This window comes from Falco rusticolus, chromosome W (genome assembly GCF_015220075.1).
Source record: "Falco rusticolus isolate bFalRus1 chromosome W, bFalRus1.pri, whole genome shotgun sequence".
Classification (NCBI taxonomy): Eukaryota; Metazoa; Chordata; class Aves; order Falconiformes; family Falconidae; genus Falco; species Falco rusticolus.
Genome location: NC_051209.1, coordinates 15,739,408 through 15,762,480, shown reverse-complemented (window position 1 = coordinate 15,762,480; position 23,073 = coordinate 15,739,408). Strand labels below are relative to the sequence as shown.

Genomic DNA, 23,073 nt, shown 5'->3' with positions numbered 1-23,073 from the left:
CTGTCTAGCCCATGTAGAACACAGAGATACTGGTAACATCAGAAAAACCCAAACCAAAACAAACAGTTGTCATCAGTCCAATCTCTAAAACCAGGAGTTTCACATTAAAGATAAGTGCTGTCTAATGGCTGGAAAACAAGCCCAGAAATCAAGGCTTATCTCCCCTGTTCCTAACTCAGCTCGTGGTTCATCTGTCAGGAGCTAATGAAGGCTGAATACCGAGTATCCAGAATACTGAAATCCAGTGATTTCATCCAGAATTCTGTGACTTTGGGTTTTCTGAGCAGTCTGCCCGTACAACTTGTTCCTGAGCCCTGTAGGGTCAATTATGGTTTTGTCATCAGCTTCAGCTGCAGAAGAAAGCATTGAACTTTATATTCCCTGTATCTCAGCACCTCCCATCTGCGACATGGAAGCAACAAAATCCACTGCACCCTGAACAACTGGGAGGTGCCTGGTGCTTAGAGAACCAACACTTGCAGTGTGCTCTTTAGTGATGTGGTAGTTACAGAGAAAATACATAAACCTCAGCTTAAGGGTGAGAGATTCAGGTCATTTAATATTGGTTTATAAAAGCAGTGTTTTATACAAGTAGGTCATCTAGGTTCCCTTCACAATTTTTTCAGACAAACAAGATTGCGAACAGTGGCACATGCCCCCTCACACAATTGAAGGTGTGATTATATTGCTCATAAATGTTACTGTCCTCTTCCCTTGACTCTAATTTTGTCTTTACATGCATGGTCAAAACCTGTTTGTGTTGGGTACTTTTTTTTAAAAAATAGAAAGTTGCTATTGTTGCTTCTTATTTGGAACAACTTAAAAGAGATGTTCAGCTACTTTGGGGAAGCACGGGGTGCAGGTGAAAATATGACCCACTCTTATAAAAGAGTCAAACTTGTTTCCCCTAAGTTAGTTGAAAGTGATGTGCCCTCATTCCCATGGCAAGGAACATTACCTTTAGTGCAGCTGACAAGTTTTTCAAGGTGTTTCTGCACATCCTGTAGGGAAAGTAAATTGTCATCAAAATTGAAAATTCAGAATATGGTGGGTTTTTTTTTTTTTTTTTCCCCCTGAAGGTCCTTAGGGCTCTTGAAATGCTAAGTAGAAAACTGAGCTCAATGCATATGGAGGAGATTTTCATATTTTAAAAGACAGACAGAGTGTCAGCCGGCAGACACAGCAACTCCAAGAATCTTCAAAAAGGCAGAAGCAGAAAAGTTTACTGCTTGTTCGGCGGACATATTATTTTAGCCTGTGTTCTGCAGATTGAGAGGCAGATTGCCTAGGGTCAGAGGGTGACCCTGCCCTGCAGCATAAGTATTATTCCTTTTTTTTTTTTTTAAGTGCAAATTTACATTTGGCTGCAACCTGCCTCCTTAACGACAGATCAGCCTTTTGTGCAGGTATAAGCTCTGATTGATGGGGCATGGATATAGGAGAGGAGAACGGAGAAAACAAGTTTATAAATTTGACATAAGATTTGAATCGCAGCAGGAACTCTGCCAGTCTCCTTAGGCATAAAATTGGACTGGCTGGAGATATGTACTGCATGTGTGATGTTTCAGCACTTACTGCTTTCATTATATCTTTACTTACTCACTTAACAGACTACTGAATTTGCAAAATCTGGCGGAGTGGATTTTTTTAAAATAAATTTTATGATGGGAGAGGGGGAGGAAGAATTGGAAAAACCTGAAAATTACATACCAGATCTTCATCTCATGTAATCCATTACCATTTAATTAATTTCACTGGACTTACACTGTTTTTCTCTAGCTGATGACCTGACTCAGTATTTTTGTTTTTCTTTAGCTTCCTTGCACACCCCCACCCCCACCCCCTGCTTCTGAACAGGCTGTTGACATTTCATGTTTCCTATTATTATTACTATTCCTTCCCTTTCTTTGTTTGGGAATTATATGCCTTATTGACTAAACAGCATTAGAAAACTAAAGTTAATGGGCCAGACTCTTCCCTAGTGTAACTTTATTGAGTTCAAGTTATACAGTGATGAATGAGTTCAGGGACTTCTCCAAAGAGGGTTATTGCAAAGGCTGATTCTATAATAAAAGTGAAGTCCACAGCTTTGTTGTCATTTCAATGGAAATTAAATGTTGCAAGAAGCACAGTGCTTTTGTCTTCAGCTGATGTGATGAAACCTGAGGATACTGAGCACAAAAGGTAAAATCGTCCCTTGTTTTAGTGGATTAGAACAAATCCTTTAATATTATCATGAGTGCATTTAATAATGCTCCTGTCCATGTCCACCTGTTCCCTGGGGCACTCTGAGTTGTATGGCCAACCCGAATGGACATCTTCTCCACTCTATCTCTATCAATGGCAACTGAGGGAAGGGCTTATCAATTGGTATGACATCTGCCCCAAGAGCAAAGTGAGACTGTGAGGATCTGGCTCACTAAAATAGCAGAAATGCAGCACCAATCTGGATCAGACTCAGAATAAATGGACTTTTATGGATGAGACAGAAAAAAGAATGTTGTTCCTAACCAAGTGTGGTTTAGGACAAGCTTCTTATGGTTTTCATGTAGCTGAAATCCTTTTTACTTGTAAGTGGAACTTACTGAGACAGTTAGTGCTGGTAATCATAAAAGACAAGACTGAATGTGTGGAGAGATGCCTGCAAGTCCTGGGTTTCTTTCTGTTGTTCTTAGACAGAAGTCTGGTGAAACAAGAACCTGGGAAGTTTATTCAGCGGTAGTATCACTTAACGAGAAAAGGCCTGGCACACACAAGACTGAAAATACTGTACTTCTTGCTGTAGTATTTAGGAGCTAAGTCCTGCAATATCAAAGCACAGTAGATATGCAGGAGGGTAGATGACTTCTTCCTCCAAGAACTCTAATCTAAATGTAACAGTTGTTAGTTATGGAAAAATCTAAAATCAGCTGGAAAGTGAACCTTGTTAGGTGAAAACATCATTCCAGAAACCTCAGTTATTGGTGCTCCGAGTTTTTGAATAGAGCTTTATGCATGGCTTCATTTTATGTAGATGAGAATCCACAGGGCCACCCTTGTGAGAGCCTCAGCTCTCTGCAGGGGTATATGCTGCTGTCCAAACACTGTTTGACTTTGGACATTTGCTCCCTGCCTCAGATGGTCTAGATCTGAATGTTTTCTGAGCACGTTACAGGGGCAGCTTTATTCCAAGGCTAGAATTGTGAGAAGGATCAGCTTATGGACCCAAGTGATATTACTAAATCTGAACTTAACTCCAAATTAATGTAATGTTGGTTTTCTTTTTTTTTAACAGCTAACTGTTGTTCTGCATGGGTACTTAAAATAATTCAGTATCTACAGTATATGAATCAATGACCTTTTAATGTACCTATAAATAAATGTAAAACGTACATTTGAGGAAAGAACAGGTGTGTTCTCTTCTTACACCCCATTCTTATCCATTTTTAAAGGAAATATGATAACGTTAACCGCCTCTCCATCATGGTCCCGAAAACACGCCTGTTATTCTGGTATCTGAACAGCAGAAACTCTCTCTGCTATACATCCAGTATGTAAAGTATTTCTCGGGACAATACTAGAGGGGAAAAAGGCAGTTTCCAACTTGGTTTTATTCCAGTTCATTAATGACCGGAAGTCCCTACCATCCAACAGATGTACTAAGGTTATGTATAGTTCTTAGCTGTCTCAGTCCGGTTTCTAGTGAACAGATGACCACATCCAGTAAATATGAAACAAAGCAAGTCTGACAATGCAGCTACTTTCAGCAGCTTTGCTGAAGGTCTTTACCAAGAACATAGGATCTAGCTGAACATCTGAACTGATCAGTCCTCTTGCTTATCGTGGTAGTCTCACCCGCAGAAAATAGATAGTATAAGAGGAGGCAATGCCGTCCTCTGGAAGATGATATATATTTCTTACTAGGATTGTGAAGTTACATATTTCTCTGTGGTTATCAATTGAACATGAACTGTGAGTGATACTTTCACTTCAAAACAAGAAAAATAGCTCCATTCCCTCCAAAGAGAATTGTGTCAGCAGCAGAGCTCTCTATTGCTCCCACTGTTTTCTTGATGCTGCACCTCATCAGGCTTCCAGGACCTGACAAACTATCAGACTGAAAAAAGAAAAGAAATGGTGGAGATTTTAATGCATAAGCAAAGCAATGAAGAGTGTCAATCTCATGCTTGCTAGAGGTTTTCCAACGACAAGAATGGCATAATATCAGTAAGTAACTAAATCTAGGTGTAGCTAGCCAGTTACTTACACCTTCATGAGAAAAAAAAAATAGATTTCTTTTCGTGTATATTTCTTCAAAAACTTCATAAACACTCACATATCTTGAGTTAAATTGGTGTTTCAAGATCAAACACTCAGGTAAATGTTAGGGCATAGGAACATGTGGTTGGGCTATGCTGTGGCAGAAAGCCAGGACCTGTCCCACTGCCCCAGCCAGACAGCAGGGCAGACTGGGTGGTAGCCACAGCAGCTCCAGCCCTGGACATCAGGCACCTGCGTGGGGATGGGACATTAACCCAAAAGCAGGAGCTGGCTCAGTGGAGCCCATGGCTGGGCCAGGCAGGGCTGTGGTGGAGCATGACATTGGTATCTATGATGTAGCTGGGACATGGAACAATCTGAAATGGGGTCCTGGGCCATGAGCAGGGGAGATTGGTGACCATTAAGGCCTATTAGTCCTGCAGGTCCCTCTCAGTTTCACACTGTCTGGAAGGGACAGATCCTCTTTTTCTGTTGGCACGATGAAGGTCTGAGTTTGCTTTACAACATACTTGGAGCATCAGCAATCTTGACACTCTGGTTCTCTTCCAGAACTTGTTTCTGCTATCATGTATGTGCAGTTGCCTGTGCAGTGTATGTGCTAATTCACTCCTGGACTGCCTTCTGGTATATACTTATAAGTCTCCTTAAAGGAGAAACCCAGTTAGAGTTGTCAGGAGAGTTTGCTTATGGATGTGCTGCAGATCAGTAATAGGAGAACAGATGTGCCTTGTTTGACACCCAGGACTTGGAATAATCCTGCCCTATTTCACTAGACCAGAAACACTCAACAACCACAATGTGCCTTCATGCCATGCCCTAGATGACACACTACAAAAACCTTCCTGCAGGCTGCAAAACAACCCTTGCATTACATCAGGCACTTTGAGCTGGAAAAGGCACACATAAATAATTGTGTCTTTTGGCCACAAGAGTGGTCGCTGAAGCTTAGAGAAGAGACGGATCAAATATTATTGCAGCTGGGCTACAGATGGACCAGTCTGCAGGGGCCAAATCAAGACAGGGTAGATATGAATCACACGTACTGCTTACTTCAGGGGTAACCGCCTACGGTGATTCTTTTCAACAGTATAGATGTTGCCATGAACGCAGAGTGCCCTGAAGGATCCACAGAAGTGGCAGCAGAGAGTAAATGGGATAATACCCTTATCTAGCTCTGCATCTGCTCCATACCAAATGTCCCTGTTCAGCTTTAGTGTACTACCTCAGTTGTAGCTGTGTGGCATGTCCTGCAGACACTGCACCCGCTTAGACATCTGTCACCTCTGGAAAGATACGTGTCAGCAGTGTAGGCAATGATTCCCAGATACGGATGGTATGTTCATCCTTCAAGGTGAAAAATACTCTTCCTATCTGCCCCTATGGCAGTGTTTGAGAACTTACAAATGTAAGGTGATTAATATGAGAAAGTAGTATGAAGTGACATTTTGGATTGAAATTGCATCTTTCTACAATTTTGTTGTCAAAAATGTCTTTCCTAAACATCTTTTCTTCTCTTTTGCCTCCCACAGAGCTAATTTACTTATTTAGCTGGACACACTGGAATCTGAGAAAGTTGGGAAATATACCACTTTAAAAACTTTTTTTATTGCCAACTTCAGAGGTTCTCTGTAATTTTTTCTCTCAGTTATTTTTTTGAGAAGCAAACACACCTTGAATGATGACCTAAAAATGTCTCTGTAATGGTGAAATTGATGATGAGATTATTTAACTGATACTGGTAATTCCATTAACTGAAAAATGATCCAACTTTTTCTTGAGCTATATACTAAAACAGGTACACACATATGAATAGGCTCACTATTTGTGTACACACAAAGATATACATTGCTTAGCTTTAAAAATGTGAGATGTATTTGTCTTTTAAATTTTTACAGTTTTATGTTTTATTTCTTCTTCACAGCCAAGAAGAGCAATATGTGTTTATCTTTGTTATGGAAAGCAGAGATTTTATGTAAAAAACTGGGCTGGAACCAAACTAACAAACAGAAGCCATCAAAAATTACAACACAGACAATAAATGAATAGCAGATGCCAGAACTATAGAAACTGTAAATGTGATCAAGAAGTAATAAAACGAGATACAAAAAGCTGGATAAAAGATTATATTTTAAAATTTTTTAAAAAGTTTTTTTAACATCATCTGTGCCAAGGAATTTGGTAATTTATTTATGTTCATTTTTTGCACTGATGACACATGCCAGCTTGGCACTGCTGGAAAGCAAAGGCTTCATTTTAGTATATATAGCTGTGGGTCACAGCCTCCTCTAATTTCCTAGCTGTTTTGTAGGAAAGGGAAAAAAAAGAAAAGAATTCCTGGTCATAGCACCTGAGGGGAAAAAAAAATAGTGCTGAGGCAAAACTGTACTTTTTTCCTTAAAGAAGTGTTCCTCCTTTGCTTTGGCCTCTTCCTGCATTGCTGCTGACTTGTAAGAGAAGAGTATTAGTGATGACATACCTTTCCAGATCCACCTGTTAATGGTTCTTACAGTGAAAAGGGAGGAAAATGTGCTGGTTCCAAACAATTATTATTTTTTTTTTTAATTAATATGAGCTGTATATGCTGGGAGAGAGCACCTCTGTCTTGGTGCTACCTCAGGACTAGCGCTGCTCTATGTATACTGAGCTACACCAAAACAGCACTTTTTATACTTTTTTTCAGCAGCGCTGAGAAGTTCAGCAGTTGTGATGAATCATAAAACACAAACCTTACCTTTCGTGAGCCTTGGCTGCTTTGCCTACATAGAATAAGCGTAGGATAGTAATGGCGTGTACAGTTTTTGACACTTAAAGTGCCTGCAATCCTTATTAACTCTCGAAACACTAAGTTTTGTTTAAAATAATAAAATTATTTACAATATGTAAGTTGTGGGTGATTTTCAGTTGCCTGTGTCAGATGCAGAGCCACTCTGAATTTATATTTTACAATTAATTTTTTCCTGCAATGTGATAATCACTGATCACCTACTGCTGCGGACAGCTAAGGTTTCAGGAAAAATGAAACAAATGAGCAAAAAATACTCCCAAAGTAAGTGTGGCAAGACTCATGATAAAATCGCCACGATGAATTCAGCGATCAACCTGTACTGTCCTCATCCTGTGCAGCACATCTGCACAGCGTCGGGGCAATTGCCATTTCTCCTCAGCCTCCTCCAGGAGTGTCAGTAATGTAAAGGAAAAATCGTTCACTCTAAAATTACCCTGGGTCTGAATTGCCCTGGAAAAAACCATAAGTCATACAGCCCCTTAGCCTCACAGAAGTAGCACCTGCCTTCTGAGGCACAGAAGGGTTTTGGACACCGGGGACTTGTCTGCAGTGTGGAGAATCGCAGTCTGAGGAGATAGTGTGAAATGTAGGTGAAGTGTTGGGCACTGAGCAGGGGTCACAGCCCTGACACCTTCAGACACATCACGATGGAGGCGTCTCCCGCGCAGCCCACCCCTCTCTGCCTTCGGGTGGGAGAGCCCGCCATCTCGCACATAGCTGAGGTAGCGGCCATCTTGCCATGCCTCTCAGGGTGGCCGCCATCTTGCGTGCCGTACAGCCGGCGGCAGCCATGGCAGTGAGAGAGAGTGGGCGCAGCCATCTTGTGGCCGCCCACTCGGTAGACGTAATGGCGGCCATCTTGATACAGGTCCATTACAGCGTGAGGCGGTGGCCTTGCTTCCCTGAAGCAAGATGGCGGCGGCGCATGCTCAGAGCGAGGGGGCGCTGATTGCCGCGGGCGGTTGTGGAGGCCTCAGCGCCGCTGAGCGGCGGTCGGGGACTGGCGACAGCAGCCATGGGCGAGACCGAGAAGCTTTATTATGTTTATAGCTGCGACCTGGACATTAACGTGCAGCTGAAGATGTAAGTGAGGGGGACCGGGGCTTGCAGCGTCCCCCTGCTCCGCAACGGGCGGCCAGGGCTGTGTGGGAAGCGGCCCGGTCGCTGCCGGCTTGGGGGGGGGGGGGGCTGGGCCACCCGCCTGTTCGCCGGGCCAGCGCAGGGTCCCGGAGCCTGGCTTTCCCACAGCAGTGCGGTTAGGGAGCTGGCTCTGCCTCCCCTCAGCAGCACCGGGAGCTCCTGGCTGCCGCCTGTTCCCTCAGGGCTGCCGGGCGGAGGTAGCGCTGCCACGTCCCTGTCAGCGTCCCCCGCGGCCGAGCGGCCCGTGGGCCGGGTAGGGATGGCGGCGGGAGGGCCGGGGGTGTAAGCTCTGCTCAGAGCGAGTTGTAAACGTGCACGGCCTTGGTTCCTGGCGTGCAGGGCGGTGCGTTACGGCAAAAATTGATATGTCAGTTCAGCGCACCTGTCTCTGGTAAACTTTTCCCCTGCTGCTGTCACAGCTCACCCCTCAGTGTTAGGGGACGGACATAATCTTTCTCCTGCTTGTTTACGTGCTCCTTTGAAAGCTGGTTACTTTTAATCAGGTTCTTTGTTGTAGGCAAGTCGAGGTGTTGCAGCGTATGTACGTGCCTAACTGGGTATATGGGAAGCACTCCTGTTGGAGCTGGCATTATCACATTTTCTGGTTCATGTTTTAATTTTTAAGTTTGGAATTTTTCTGCCTCACAGCAGTGAGATGTTTACACTTGTGTAGGAGTGACGTGGCTGGCTTTAAAACGTAGTATATCTAATGTTGGTACATTGAGGTATATTGCAGTTTTTTTGGAAAACTAACTTGGGGAAGCTTATTTGGGGTTCTTTAACTTCTGGATGGAAGATGATATCAGAAGTCAGATGGATGTGTCATTTTTGCTAATGTATTCTGCCAAACAAAACCCAAAAATATAACCAGTTTTTGTTTTGTTTGGTGGTTTTTTTGTTTGTTTTGTTTGTGTGTGTGTGTGCGTGCATTGGAGTATATGATGTGTTGCAATGTGCTGTGGAAACTTGTTCCATCAACTGAAGTGGTTTTGTGCTACTGATTTTTGTTTGCTGGAAGACTGATCCTGCGTGTTTTCCCATCACCACCATAATTCCTTTTTTGTTTTCACATGTGCATCCAGAGACAGATATTTAAACTGCATGATAGTTTTCATTGTGGTATAGCTGAGGCCTGAGAAATGTCATCTTTTTACTTTAGCATTCTGCAAATTGTTGCAAGGCTTTATTCAAGTTCAATTTGAATAGTCTTCTTAGTTGAACTTTGGTTTGTTGTTGATTTGAGAAATGGCTGTTATCTAAAGCCAGTCTTACGTTTCACATTTCATTCAGCTTAAAAATAAGGCTTCTTTTATAATGTGGTTTTGGTTTGGTTTTTTTTCCAAACAGTATTTGGAGCACATGTAATCTGATGTTTCGTTTGGTTTTTTAGTAATAGCACTGTACATAGTTTCATTGTTGCCCTGCTTATTGTACCTCATTTGATGCTGTTTGAGAATATACAGGTTGTACAAGAAGTAGTAGTTCTTTCCTCCCCTGCTCTTTCCGCGCACTCACATGCCCCTTCCCACAAGTCAGTAGAGAAATAAATTCTGTATTTGTTCATCATTTCATGGCCTGAATTTCTCTCTGATGTTTGGATTTCACTACCACCTAGTAATGCAGAGTGAGGATAGCCTCAGTATTGGGCAATCAAAATATAAGCTATAGAAATCTAATAGGATTTTTTACTGTGGATAAAATACATTTTGGGTTATTTATCTCCCCGCAGAGGAAGTCTGGAAGGCAAAAGAGAACAGAAGAGTTACAAAGCTCTCTTAGAAGATCCAATGCTGAAGTTCTCAGGACTGTATCAAGAAACTTGCTCTGACTTGTATGTAACTTGTCAGGTGTTTGCAGAAGGGAAGCCTCTTGCTCTTCCAGTTAGAACTTCCTACAAGGCTTTTAGCACTAGATGGAAGTAAGTGACTGCCTTTTATTTCATATTGCTCTTAGTCACTGGGGCATCAAGTTATATAAATAAATATGCATGGGTTTTATTTGTTGGAAAGATTTGATTTCAAGAAACAAATGACTTATGTTTCTTGAAGTCTCTGTGTGGTTATTAAGTATTACCCTGACATCACAAAATCAGCGTTTTTGTGTAATGGGGAAAGTGATAAAATTGTTACTTGTGTGTTTGGCATGGCTTACTACTTAATTTCTGGGGCCTGGACTAGCATGTTTTCATACTGTTTACTGGACAGACTAATCTTTGATACTTAGTTATCAAACCAGAGTATTTTTCCTTAGGTCTCAGGCCTTTTAATCATGCTCAAGATGAGTATTTGCGTGTTTAAAACCTACAGGAAAGTAGTCCAACTGCCCTTAGAAATTTATATTCTAAGGAAAATCTGAGTTATATAAAGTAATGTGAATTCTAAGGCTTTATGACTAACAAGAAGTGTTTCTTTGCAGCTGGAATGAGTGGCTGAAACTGCCTGTGAAGTATCCAGACTTGCCTCGCAATGCACAAGTGGCTCTGACCATCTGGGATGTGTATGGACCTGGTAAAGCAGTTCCTGTGGGAGGAACAACAGTCTCACTCTTTGGGAAATACGGGTATACTGCTTTTTCTTCTGTGGTACAGATTTGAAGCTAGCAGTACTTATGAGAGGTGTTTTTTGTTTGTATTTTTGTAAACGAGTTTAACTGTTCTGTGTCTGAAAAATCAGATGCGTAGATGATCTGTTCTGTTTCTTCCAGAGTGCAGCTTCATACATGCTGCAGTGTTGTAAAAAAAGTCTTCTCTTGTATAACACCAAAATTTAGTCTTTTTGGTTTTTAAGATCTGTAAGCTTGGATTTTAGAATAGAAAATCCTGAAACCGCTTTGTATTTATACTTCAGTAATGCATGGGAGCCAGTACTGATTACTTAACATAATTGATTTAATTGGCTTGCAATTGAGTTGTTAATGCAGTCTTATTTATAAGGAATAAAATGTAACTCAGTAAATAGGAATTTTCAAAATTAATCATCTGTGATCCACTAGAGGGTGGATTTAGTAAATTTGTAGATGATAATGCTGATATGGGAATGATTACAAGTGGGCTGGAAGGTGAACGATGCATCAAAAGGATCTTGACTAAAGGAACTGAAAAAAAAAAGGATGCACTTTTAAAAAAAGCATGAGACACTGGTACTTTTTGCAGTTGATTGTAGTCAAATACAGAATGGGGAGCAGCTGCCCAGGAAAACAGAGGAAAAGATTTGTGCTTTAGAGCAAATCTTAAGTTTTGCATGATCCAGCATTGCGATGCTCTTGTGAAATGTGCAAAGAGTATTGGATATATGAACAGGTTACAAGTATGCACGTCAGGGACAATGTTGTATCCTTCTCCATACTGATCCACTTGGCTGGGATACATTCAGTTCTATATAATTGACTTTAAGCAAGTTGCTGACTTCTGGGAGTCTAAGGGAATCAGTATCATTGAACATCTAGCAGATGGGTGTGGTGGAGGAAGAGTAAAGTGTAGTGAGGCTGAAAAGACTCTAGGAACACTTTTATAGTGTGTAGATTATGTTGGAAAATGGGTGTAAGTAGCCTTTTTTATCTTGTCAGATGGTAAGAAGTAATAAGCTGAACTGAAGTACAGGAAGAGTTTAGGTTACATTAGGAAAGCTGTTCTAATGATGCCTGAATGCAGAAAATGACGGTAGAGAGAGGTTGCATCTCTCTTGTTGAAGACAAAAAGATTGATGTTGTCTTAGGGCAGGAAATTGAACTGGATCAATTAGACTGTGCTCCAAGAACTGCTGGTAGTTTTTAAGGCATTGGAGCATAGTTCCTGGAAAAAGATACGGTTTATAAATGAAATTTACTTTTTATTTCCAGCATGTGGGGCCTGGGGGAAGTAAATGGGGAGAAAGCAACAAATAATTTTGGAATTTTGTATTTGCTTGTAAATGGAAACCCTTGTAGTACTATTCCACAAAGTGATGCATAAATTCAATGTCAAGAGGTCCTTCTAGTTGGCATTTCTCATTTTTAATGGTTGACTCTTTAGTGTTGCTTCCAGTTGTATTTACCTGAAGTTGTTAGAGTGAAGCGATCAGTTCTTACTGGCAAAAGCAATGCACTTGATTTCTTGGAGCATCTTTTATAGGTGGATCAGCACAAATATGCAAAGGAAGCACAGTTTCACAGAGGAAAGATGTGGTCAGTTACCCTGCAAAGTTCTGTTCACTGCACAGTTTCAATTACCAATTCAATTTCAAGCATAGATGGAGAAAATGGTGTGTTGAGGGTTGTGGGATATTTTTTTTTTTGGCAGCTTGGAAGGCTGCTTTGTATCAGTTGACCTTCAAATGAAACTTAGGTAGTTTTTTACTTGAATTTTTTTCAGACTGGCAGACCTAAAGTCAGTATTATAATTTGCAAGTCAAGAGGAATACTTTCTGCTTCATTACAAATAATAAAACTATGAAGGTCAGGCTCTGTCCTTAGTTTGTATGTTGTACCACCCCACTGACTTTGGGAATTACCCATTTTTCTTCCACTTGCCAAATAAGTTATCTCAGACTTACTAATTTTCTTTTGAACATCCTGGGCCAATAAAAATGAAGGCTGCAGAGGGCATAAGGTGTGAGGCGCTTTTGCAGTTCAGTTAAATTATGCATGGCAGTGCATGTTTGTAGATTTGGCAAAGGAAACTACTTCATTTTCTTGCTGCTGCTGTACTTCGATTCATGACAGCTGTATTATTTTGAATTTACTGAAGCAGTTCTGCATTTTTCCCTGCAGTATGTTTCGTCAAGGAATGCATGATTTGAAAGTCTGGCCCAACGTAGAAGCTGATGGCTCAGAGCCCACCAAAACTCCTGGGAGAACCAGCAGCAGCACAGTCTCTGAAGATCAAATGAGCCGCTTGGCAAAGGTAATGAAATAGCAAGTAACCTTTTAAGATGTATGTGAAAAGCTTGCACTTTCACTGGAATGAAGACAGGCTTGTCATCTTGTTTTCTCATGTGAAAGCTATCTTCTTTTGATTGTTTAGCTATTTGACAGCATTTATTCAAATGAGTAAACTAGGTCATACTCATTTACTTCTGAAGTATTTTTTTAAAAGGGGACATATAAATACCTTTTAATACACATAGCATTCCCTTGTGACAACTTAACATCCTAATTCTTTGTAAAGAATGAAAATGTCAACATGCCTTGATACTTGAAGCCAAAATTCCATCAGGTTCAGTAAGAGCAGCTTCTAACTAATTTATGAGGACAGACTGCTTTTTTCAGTAGCCATCCTTCAGGTTTAAGGCTGTCTGGTGTAGTGTTCAGATGTGTATGACAATACCTCTACATAAGAAAGAGTTTGAATAGAACTGCAAAAATTAACCGAAGTTTCAATCATTAAAGCTCACGAATACATGTGTGTATTAGTATTTTATTCTCCCAGCATGATGGCAGAGTGTATTTTTGCTATCAAAGCTACTTCTGGAATGTAACAGTAGTGTTAGTTCTTGATTATTTTTTTTATTTGATTTTTTTGATCAGCTTTATCAGCTGATCTCTCATTCTTCAGGTAAGCTTACCCCAAGCTTGCCAAATTGCTCAACCCACTGAGCGTCCTTTCTTCTTAATCTTGGTCGCCTAGTTTTCATCCTCAACTTTGTGCAGCTCCTAGTGGAAGATAAGTCCAGTGCCATAAATATGTCCATTTCCTCATCTAGAGATTTATCACAGCAGTAAACCAACTTTCATTTAGGGTCTCTCTTTTATTAGTGTAGTTCACCTTGAATTTATAATAGAAAATCATTAAAGCTTTCTGTCAGTGGTGGTGCCCCATTTCTTGATGATGGTAGAATAAATCCCCTCTGGCCTAAGGAAGCTCTGTAGACAGACACTAAATATCAAGGCTTGTTTATAGTTCATTGAATGGTTGCATGAGGTACACAGTGTGTCTCTCAGAAAGGGTTTTGAAGTGTAGGCCTTCTCGTGTTAGTTCTGATGTGCAAACATGACCATACCATAGTGTCTTTTACTCTTCCCTTCCCTTCTTTTTGCTCCGTAGCTCAAGAAATACAAATAATGTAATTTATTTCTGTCTTAAAGTACCTGGGTCTGTTCTAGCCTGTTCTTCTGGTATGTGGGAGATGAGGGCTCAAAGCCTCTGAGGAAGGGACAGGAATTCTCCTTTCACATCTTGATTAAACGTTATAGTTAATAGCTGATAAAAAGCTGATAACGTAAGTGCCCCCATTCTTCTCTTCTGAAAGCTGTGTTGGGAGATAGTAATTCCTGAGAGAGTTTTTTCACTGGTATGTTGTTGTGTTCATTTACAAAAGCATTTTACCACCAGATACCAGTGAAGTGAATGGGATTTCTGGGTAGTGGTCTGTGAGAGCTTTGACTTGCACAGCTGTTTGCATAGCAGATGAGGTTCTTGTGATGTATCATTCCTAAATAGCCATTGTTCGAGCACAATCAGCTTCAGTTTTTTAATGACTTACTCATCAATTGCTGAATACTGCCTGATGCTACTCTGTGTGAAGGTATATTGAAATATAGGTAAGAGGAGTAGGACTAATTAAATACAAGATGAATCCCTGTGGATTCTGTTAGTTTTGGTTTAGTTTTTTCTGTTTGTTGAGCAGGCATATAATTTGTGTTATGGTATTGAATGATGTCTGGTACTAGAGGCCAGGTTAATGTCCTCCAGATAATGAGTAACTTCTAAGAGCTTGCTAAAGGACCTTTTACCATCTAAAATATTCTTTATATATAAATATACTATATTCTTGACAGGTTTTTGAGTTTGTGTGTGTGTATGTGTGTGGTACTTATAGAGAATTTTTGTAAAATCAATGACTTACTGCTATCCTTTTACCTTAAATTGATGCTATAGCAAGCCTTTCATTTCATGTTGAGATGCCATATAGTTGTGCTCTTACAAAACATTTGACTATTGCTTGTAAAATTGCTATGGATGAAAAAGGCATGAGTTTGCATCCTGGAGGTCATCATGAATGTGTCTTTTTCCTGTACTTATGCTGTGGTGGAGAGACAGGACGCAGCTTGATGCAAGCAAATGTCGATTTATTGTACAGAAGCACGAGTTTATATACACTTTCAGAAGCTGCGTGTTTTAAACAGATTGGTTCTTGAAGCTAAGCATTGCATACTAGGCAATCCCTGATTGGTGGTAAACTACCATCCATTAACAGCAAGGTGTTACCTCTCCTTGGTGCCATCCTTGGTGCCATCTGTCCCCCACTCCCCTATGCTCTCTCAGCATGACTCATCATGTTAATTGTTGTGTCTATACAACCTTGAGCACATTCCCCTCAGCTGATTGCCACACATGGTCCTAATTTCCAGCCCGCTCCTGCATACTTAGGGAATATTAATGGCTATTCCACTTTTGTGGAATACCTTAGCACATTCAAATGTAAATGACATAAAGATGTTTCTCCCATGAGTGGTGTGTTAATTTATTCTACTTAAACAAAAATTACTCTTTTAAGTTCTTTTTGATCAATTTATTTCCTTCACACCTTCTACTGGCTGAAGGAAAATGGATAATAACAATGGTGAGATAGTATCTAAAGGGATGGCTCTTATTTAGTAGCAGATGAGTGCTTCTTTCCCTGAAGGGCATGCAGTATTTTCTCTGTTAAGCTTTATGTATTAATGGAAGAGAACGGCTCTTTGTGTCTGTGTGTGTGTATGTATGTTTACAGATCTTCTGGGTCTTGTATGCAGTCCTATCTAGCTGCTGTGTTACAGATTTTCTTGTCTACCGGGGAGGTTTGCAGCTCTAAGAGGTTAATAATTTTCTTCTTAAACATACATAATGAGATTTTTCTTTGTTCTCTAGTGTAGTGAATAAGAAAACAAACTTAGAATTTGTTAGACCAAGGTATCTAACATTATGTTTGCCAAGCCTTTGATAAGTGCTATCCTAAATCTGTGTATCGGTGCTGCATGTGAATATGTGGTATTTTGAGAATTTTGATGTATTGGTTTAAGGTAGTGAAGATGAGGGCTACCTTGAGTAAGAAAAAATATTTTCATTAGATAAAAAAAACAACATAAGGAGTAATTTAGAAGTGGCTAAAATGGTGGACATGTAAAGGTAAGAAATTTCTTCATTGCTGAGAATGAGAAGACCTTTTCTGTGAACTAGGTAGGACATTTGTGAAAGTGATGATGTCCTGCCTGCCTGAAACAGCATTTTGGGTTATAACTGGTCTGCATGCTGCTGTTCTCTACCTTTGAAATATATTATATAGTTGATATGGAGAAATAGTGTGAAATGGGGACAATGGACATCGACTGTGATTGTATATGTCTGCTCAAGGAATGTGGGTATGGTGACTGGTCATGGGTGAGGTGTCTGGTCACATAGGCACACAGCCTTGAGGAGACGCCTAGAGTTTGAGGAGACGCCTGCCCTTCTTCCTCTAACAAAGGGGCTATTTTAAAAAAGAATGAGAAAAGTATGAGAGATATTCCAATGCTATCTAGAGGGAGGGAGTGCTAAGTCTCCTTGCTGAAGAAGATCAGATGGTCACAAGGACATGAATCACCTACAAACCTGCAAGACCACCACATTCCAGGCAAAGGACTGATAAGCTAATTAACATACAAAGCGGGGTTTAGGTAATGAATATGTATAGGCGTTAATTGAATATTCATTTGTTTTACTGTATAAATGTGAGATGGTTCGTCACTTTGGGCATGCGCGCTTGTGGAGGAGCAATCCCCTGTGCATCTGCGTGCAATAAACATACCTACTTTATAACTTTCGAGTTATAGAGTCTAATTCCGCACGTCATAGTCACATATAAGGCAAAGGCTGAGTCTTGTGTTATCCTGTTAGTACAATCCTAGCACATCCTGTCTCTAATATTGCTGAGATAGAGTGTGATTAACTGGCTACAGAACCGTAACTGTGCTCCTGTTACAGTCTTGCTGATAAGTTAAAAGAACCCAGACACTGAGTTTCTGTGCTTTGGTTACATCCCATATCCTGAAACATAATTGAGTATTATACTTTGTCACCCTCCCTGCCTTTCCTTTTCCTTTTTTGCTGTTAAGTTTCTGAAGTATATTGAAGTTAATCTGAAGATTATTTGTCCCAGAGTTTATTGGAGACAACACAAATGAAAAAAAGCCCCTATTGTGTACTGAATGGAGTTAATTCCTAGAAGTTACAGTGATCTTCCAAGGTTTGCAGCAAAATATTATTACATCTGTCAAGCTATTCTGTGGTCTAGAGCTTAAAGTAATGTGAGGTGAATCAGCTGCTTTAAGCAAACAGTCTCAGAGTTGTTATGGGATTATTTTTTGTGTTTCATGGAACAAGTTCAGAACAAGGTCATCCGATACTCATGGCTTCTTAAAATGTTCTTAGCAGATCTGGAAATAAGTTTAAAAGAAAAAGGGCAGGATTTTCCTCTCAGCTGAGTAGCTTTTTGACTGCTTTTTAAATTGTAACTGCTTTTGATTAGTTCTTTACTTTGTAGAGGCAGTAACTATAGTTATTATATAGGAAAATTTTAAACCTCATCTCTGCTAGACTTAGTAGGAACTGATTTAAAGAACGAAGTCAAAATTTCTTAGTGACTAAGTATCCTTTATTGACAGCGCTGGATGCACGGGGGATCCTTCCGCCTAACGTGCATACCCGAAGTGACAATCCATCTCACATTTATACAATAAAACAAATGAATATTCAATTAATGCCTATACATATTCATTACCTAAACCCGCTTACTCTCGCTTTGTATGTTAATTAGCTTATCAGTCCTTTGCCTGGAATGTGATGGTCTTGCAGGTTTGTAGGTGATTCATGTCCTTGTGACCATCTGATCTTCTTCAGCAAGAAGACTTAGCACTCCCTCCCTCTAGGTAACATTGGAATGTCTCTCATCCTTTTTTCATCCTTTTTATAAATAGCCCCTTTGTTAGAGGAAGAAGGGCAGGTGTCTCCTCAAGGCTGTGTGCCTATGTGACCAGACACCTCACCCATGACCAGTCACCATACCCACATTCCTTGAGCAGACATATACAATCACAGTCGATGTCCATTGTCCCCATTTCACACTATTTCTCCATATCAGAACCAACAATCAGAAAAGCTGATTTAGGGTATGTATTTGTGAAGTGAGCAAGTATTGGCATTCAGAGCTAAATGTCATGCTTGCTTTTGTAAGTAATCTGCCTTAAATTTTAATTCAGGTTTTGAGAAGGGCGCAGAGGCCATGGTGTGGGCTGTACTGTATTCTCGCTCTTTCTAACAAACTGTTTCCAAGAAAACTAAATAGGAATTATTTTTTTTTTCCTACTTAGAGGCAAGAACCAGTATCCAAAGTCTTGTTAGACCATAACACCAAACTAACCTCTAGGGAGGTGAATAAGGAGGAAAAAAACACCCACCCAAACCACAGAGCAATGAACTTGTCTTAAACAGCAACTTTTGTGGAAAGTGAGCAAGCAAGATGATCTGTTGTTGGATATGAAGGGGCAGTTGATCAGAGTTTTAAAAGACAAGGATAAACGTTTACCAGCTGATCTCTGATAGATAATTCCACTGACACAAGAACACTGATAGAGGGAGACTGCAGAACACTGAAATTTCATTTCACTAATGATTTTAATGGCTGTTTACAGTCTTTTGGAGACTAGACAATTATTTGCTTGTTTTGCCAGTATTGCTTCTAAAATGTAAAAAGCTATTTGATTTTGCATAATTTCTGAAGCTCAACTTCGTGTGAGTTTGTCATGTGTGTGTTCTCCATATGAGTCAGGATCTGTACCTGGACATGAAGTTGATGCTTTTCTCAGAGTACATCGTGATGGGGTTTGTATTTAGCCTTGTACTGCTAAGATATCCATTTACTAGGAATTTGACTGAGGATAATGAAACAGTACTACTGGTGAAGGTGTGAACTCTTGACCTTTTTTGCTTCACAGTGATCTGACAAACTGTGCTACCTAGACAACTCCCTTAAGTCTTCTGTGTCTTTTTTTTTTTTTTTTGTGTAAACCTCTTTTCCAGTTCTATATGGGAGGAGTAGGCTGTTGTGTTCTCCTGCATACAATACCTTCCATTCATATGCTCTCCTAGGTCTCTTTGTATATTGCCTGTCCTCTAGCTGTCAACTGGGCAAGAAATGGCAGTTGTTGTGACTGTATGGCATGTTCAGATTTAAATGCTTATGGGTGGGCAGGTCGCCCACAGAACAAAGCTGATGAAGTATTAGTTGTAACCCTTTTCTTAATAGGAATAATTTTGAGGATGTCTTCACTAGCTATTTTCTAGACAGGTAACTGATTTCTTTGAAATATGAAAGAATGTTTTCTAGTCCCTTTGCGTCTCTTGTGTATTGCAGGACTTACTGATATTTTTTTGTGTGGAGCACTTGTGATTTCTTAGGAGCTGAAAAGATTATTCCAACTCCTATTTGTGTGGTCTTCTGCTGAATTTTTCATAAACTGTTGTGTGTCAGTGCATCTGAAACTACAAGTAGTATAGCTCGTATCTTCTTTTCCTCTCTTGTACTGATAGGCAGTCCTTTAAACAACTCTTTCCTTGCTATTACTAGACCAATATGTAGACGTAGGAGTAAAACTTGAGCTACTTTTCAGATGACTAAGAGGAGAGGGAGAACTTGTGACTTGCTGTAAGTATTAACTGACATTTTGCAATGTTTAAGTCCAGTCTGAAAACTTGTTTAGGTAAGGCGAACAAGGGCAGAATTACTCAATTTGGATAGTTTTTGAAATATCTTTTTGTTTGACTTGGTAAATTTTTATGAAACTTAGTAATGCAAAAAAGGAAATATCTTCACTGTGTGACTTTGCTTAAAAATAATAGGTTCCTGTTTTTAATGTCTTGAAAAGGCAAAGGTGATGTGCTTTGGATGTGGTTTTGGTCTTTGCTGTTACTGGTATTTTAAGTAGTAGGATTATATTTTTATGGCATGGCTTACCTGTTTACAAGGATCTACTGTGCGTGTACTGTACAAGTATTTTTTCCAGTTCTTTTATTCTCTGTCCCGCCCCCCCCCCCTTTCATGTTAGTGTCTGTGTTAAATTTTTATAATCTTTTTCTTGTTCTGAGCAATGTGAATGTTGTCATGTTTTTTCATGCAGCTCACAAAGTCTCATCGACAAGGTCACATGGTGAAAGTGGACTGGCTGGACAGACTGACCTTTAGAGAAATAGAAATGATCAATGAGGTATGTCATCATACATCAGACTTTTAATTCTTTTTTTTTCCTGAATCTTGCTAATATGGAACCTTTGCTTTCTTAGGAGACTAACTCTTAAGTATTTCTCCAATTTTTCTTGTACCACCAGTGTATATGATAAAAGGAAAAGGAAAAATAATTCTTTAAGCTTCCAAAGTTGAATTTACTTTGGCAATAATGAGAATTGTAGAATGGTTTGGGTTAGAAGGGATCTTTAAAGCTCACTTAGTCCAATCCCCCTGCAGTGAGCATGGCCATCTTCAACTAGATCGGGTTGCTCGGAGCCCCATCCAGCCTGACCTTGAATATTTCCAAGGGTGCGTCTTCTACCACCTCTCTGGGCAACCCGTTTCAGATTTTCAGCACTCAATGAGAGTAAATGAGTACAACTCTTATATCTAGTCTAAATCTACCATCTTTCAGTTTAAAACCATTCCCCCTTGCCCTATCGCTACAGGCCCTACTAAGAAGTCTGTTCCCATCTTTACGATAAGCCCCCTTTTTAGGCACTGGGAGGTGCTACATGGTCTCTCTGGAGCCTTCTCTTCTCCAGGCTCAACAACCCCAGCTCTCTCAGCCTGACTTTGTAGGAGAGGTGCTCCAGCCTCTGATCATTTTCCTGGCCTCCTCTGAACTTGCTTCAACAGATCCATGTCCTTCTTATGTTGGGGACCTCAGAGCTGAATGCAGTACTGCAGGTGGGGTCTCACGAGAGCAGAGGAGGAGAATCCCCTCCCTCGCCCTGCTGGTCACGCTTCTTTTGATGCATCCCAGGATGTGGTTGGCTTTCTGGGCTTCGAGCACACATTGCATGCTCATATCCAGTGGTTTATCCACTAGAATAGACAGCTATGTTACATGTTTTCAACTTCAAGTGAACTTGATCACAGAAAACAGAATTTAACAACTTGGAATAGCTTGGAACAAGTGCTGTTAGGTATGATGAGCTTAACTCTAGGATTTAGATTCTGATGTGAAGCTTTTTGGACATATAGTCTGTTCCTTGGTTTTAGACCTGTTCAGCTTTATTGGTTTTGATTTTTGGGTGCTGAGGAGAAACACTTATAAGATTTGAATGAATAGTTAAAAAAAATAAAATCCGGTAGTTAAATACCTGAATGAGATGTTAACCGTCATTGAGAAAAATCACCCCCAACTGTTAACTTACTGGATCTTGCACTACAGCTCTTATGTTGTTTTCTGCTTTGTGTGCTGAGAATATTGTTGTCTTACTTATAACTACACCTCTGGGAATCTGATTATTTTTGAACTTAAATGAATTATGAGTATTTCTTTAGAGTTCAGCCTATCCAGGTTTTTTTGTCTCCTTCTCTTAGTTTCTGTAAAAATGTGCAAATCTAAAAATTACCGTTTGCCAGAGCTGTGCCTTAAATGCAGAGCAACTCTGCCTGTGCTGGGAAGTCAATCCATTATTAACACATGAAACAAACTTGAGTTGCTCATTATTAATGGGGATGCTTATTTTTTTTATTAAATGTGTGTTCCTGGTGGTGTTTATATATAACTTCTTGTTTCCCACCTAGACTTTAAAATTCTAAGCACTTTTTTCAAGGTAAAGCATTTAAAAAACGCATACATAAGCAAATCTTCATCTGAAAGTGAATGAGCTGCAAATTTAATCGTTTAGTCCAAGTGTAATTTGTCTCTTTCATGGTTTTATAAAAAAAAGTTGTTCTTTTTTTTTGTCTTCTGTTTTTTCAGTGACATGCATAATTGTGTGTAATGATTAAAAACAAAAATCCCAGCTGTCATCTGGTTATTCTTCATTGCCTTTATTCAGACCTTTAGCCCACCATCACAAGCCATTGATAAAAATAATTTTATCTGTTATGTGTGGATGTTTATCATTCACTGGGAATGTGAGGAAGTAAGAATGTCAGGAAGAAGATTATATGGTCTTGAGTAGTACTATGAAATGATTAACTGAATAATTGATACAACAACTGATAATCTAATTAATCAGTTACAGCATAAAGGAAGTAGGGTAATTGTTGTATTGAGAATGCTGAAAATTGATGCACTTTAATATATGATACACATCTGTGGTGGATCTCTCCTCAGAGGGAAAAACGAAGTTCTAATTTTATGTACCTGATGATTGAATTCCGTTGCGTCAAGTGTGATGATAAAGAATATGGAATAGTTTACTACGAAAAGGTATGTGCCTAGCAGGCTTTATGGTCTTCTTTAAAAATCAGCTTATGCACCTAAAATGGATGGGTTTTTCTGCTGAGGTGAAATATTCTGCTGCAGGATAGCGGCAGACAGCTGTCAGTGGCAACTGTTTATGTACATAAAAATCAAATACTGTAGATGCAACAGGATTGCAGAAGTCAATCATTCATGTAATACAGTTCAAGATTACAGAATTTAGTAAGTGTGAGTGATTAAAAACTTTTTGATTTATGGTTTCTTCAGTCATCCAGCAGTACTTTCAGAGTAGCTGTATGTAAAATTACGTCTTGTATCAGGAAGAAATGTACCATTATTTATTGGTAACTTTAGAAAAGGTAAGTTATCAAAACTTTGCCCAGGAGCTCTGCTGGTAAACGTTTTCTCTAAAATGAACAAATACAAAAAGTTTAGTTTTTCATGCTGCAAATGCTTTGGAAGTCAATTAAGTAAGACTTCTGGATTGAATGTCTTGCATCTTTTCTTCC

At 39.8% G+C, this 23,073-nt stretch overlaps 1 protein-coding gene across 5 annotated transcripts in view; it reads left to right on the top strand.

Annotated features, from left to right (window-relative positions):
• Positions 1-7,943: 7,943 nt before the first annotated feature.
• The window catches only part of PIK3C3 (phosphatidylinositol 3-kinase catalytic subunit type 3), an 82,875-nt gene continuing 67,745 nt past the window's right edge, over positions 7,944-23,073 (top strand). For 3 of the 5 annotated variants that reach the window (XM_037372221.1, XM_037372222.1, XM_037372223.1), the window contains exons 1-6: positions 7,944-8,128; positions 9,915-10,103; positions 10,601-10,744; positions 12,932-13,064; positions 20,294-20,380; positions 22,475-22,570. In XM_037372221.1, coding sequence (XP_037228118.1) covers positions 8,061-8,128; positions 9,915-10,103; positions 10,601-10,744; positions 12,932-13,064; positions 20,294-20,380; positions 22,475-22,570 — 717 coding nt within the window. In that variant the 5' untranslated portion in view covers positions 7,944-8,060. The remainder of the gene's footprint in view (positions 8,129-9,914; positions 10,104-10,600; positions 10,745-12,931; positions 13,065-20,293; positions 20,381-22,474; positions 22,571-23,073) is intronic. The other 2 variants (XM_037372220.1, XM_037372219.1) reach the window with 1 other exon arrangement.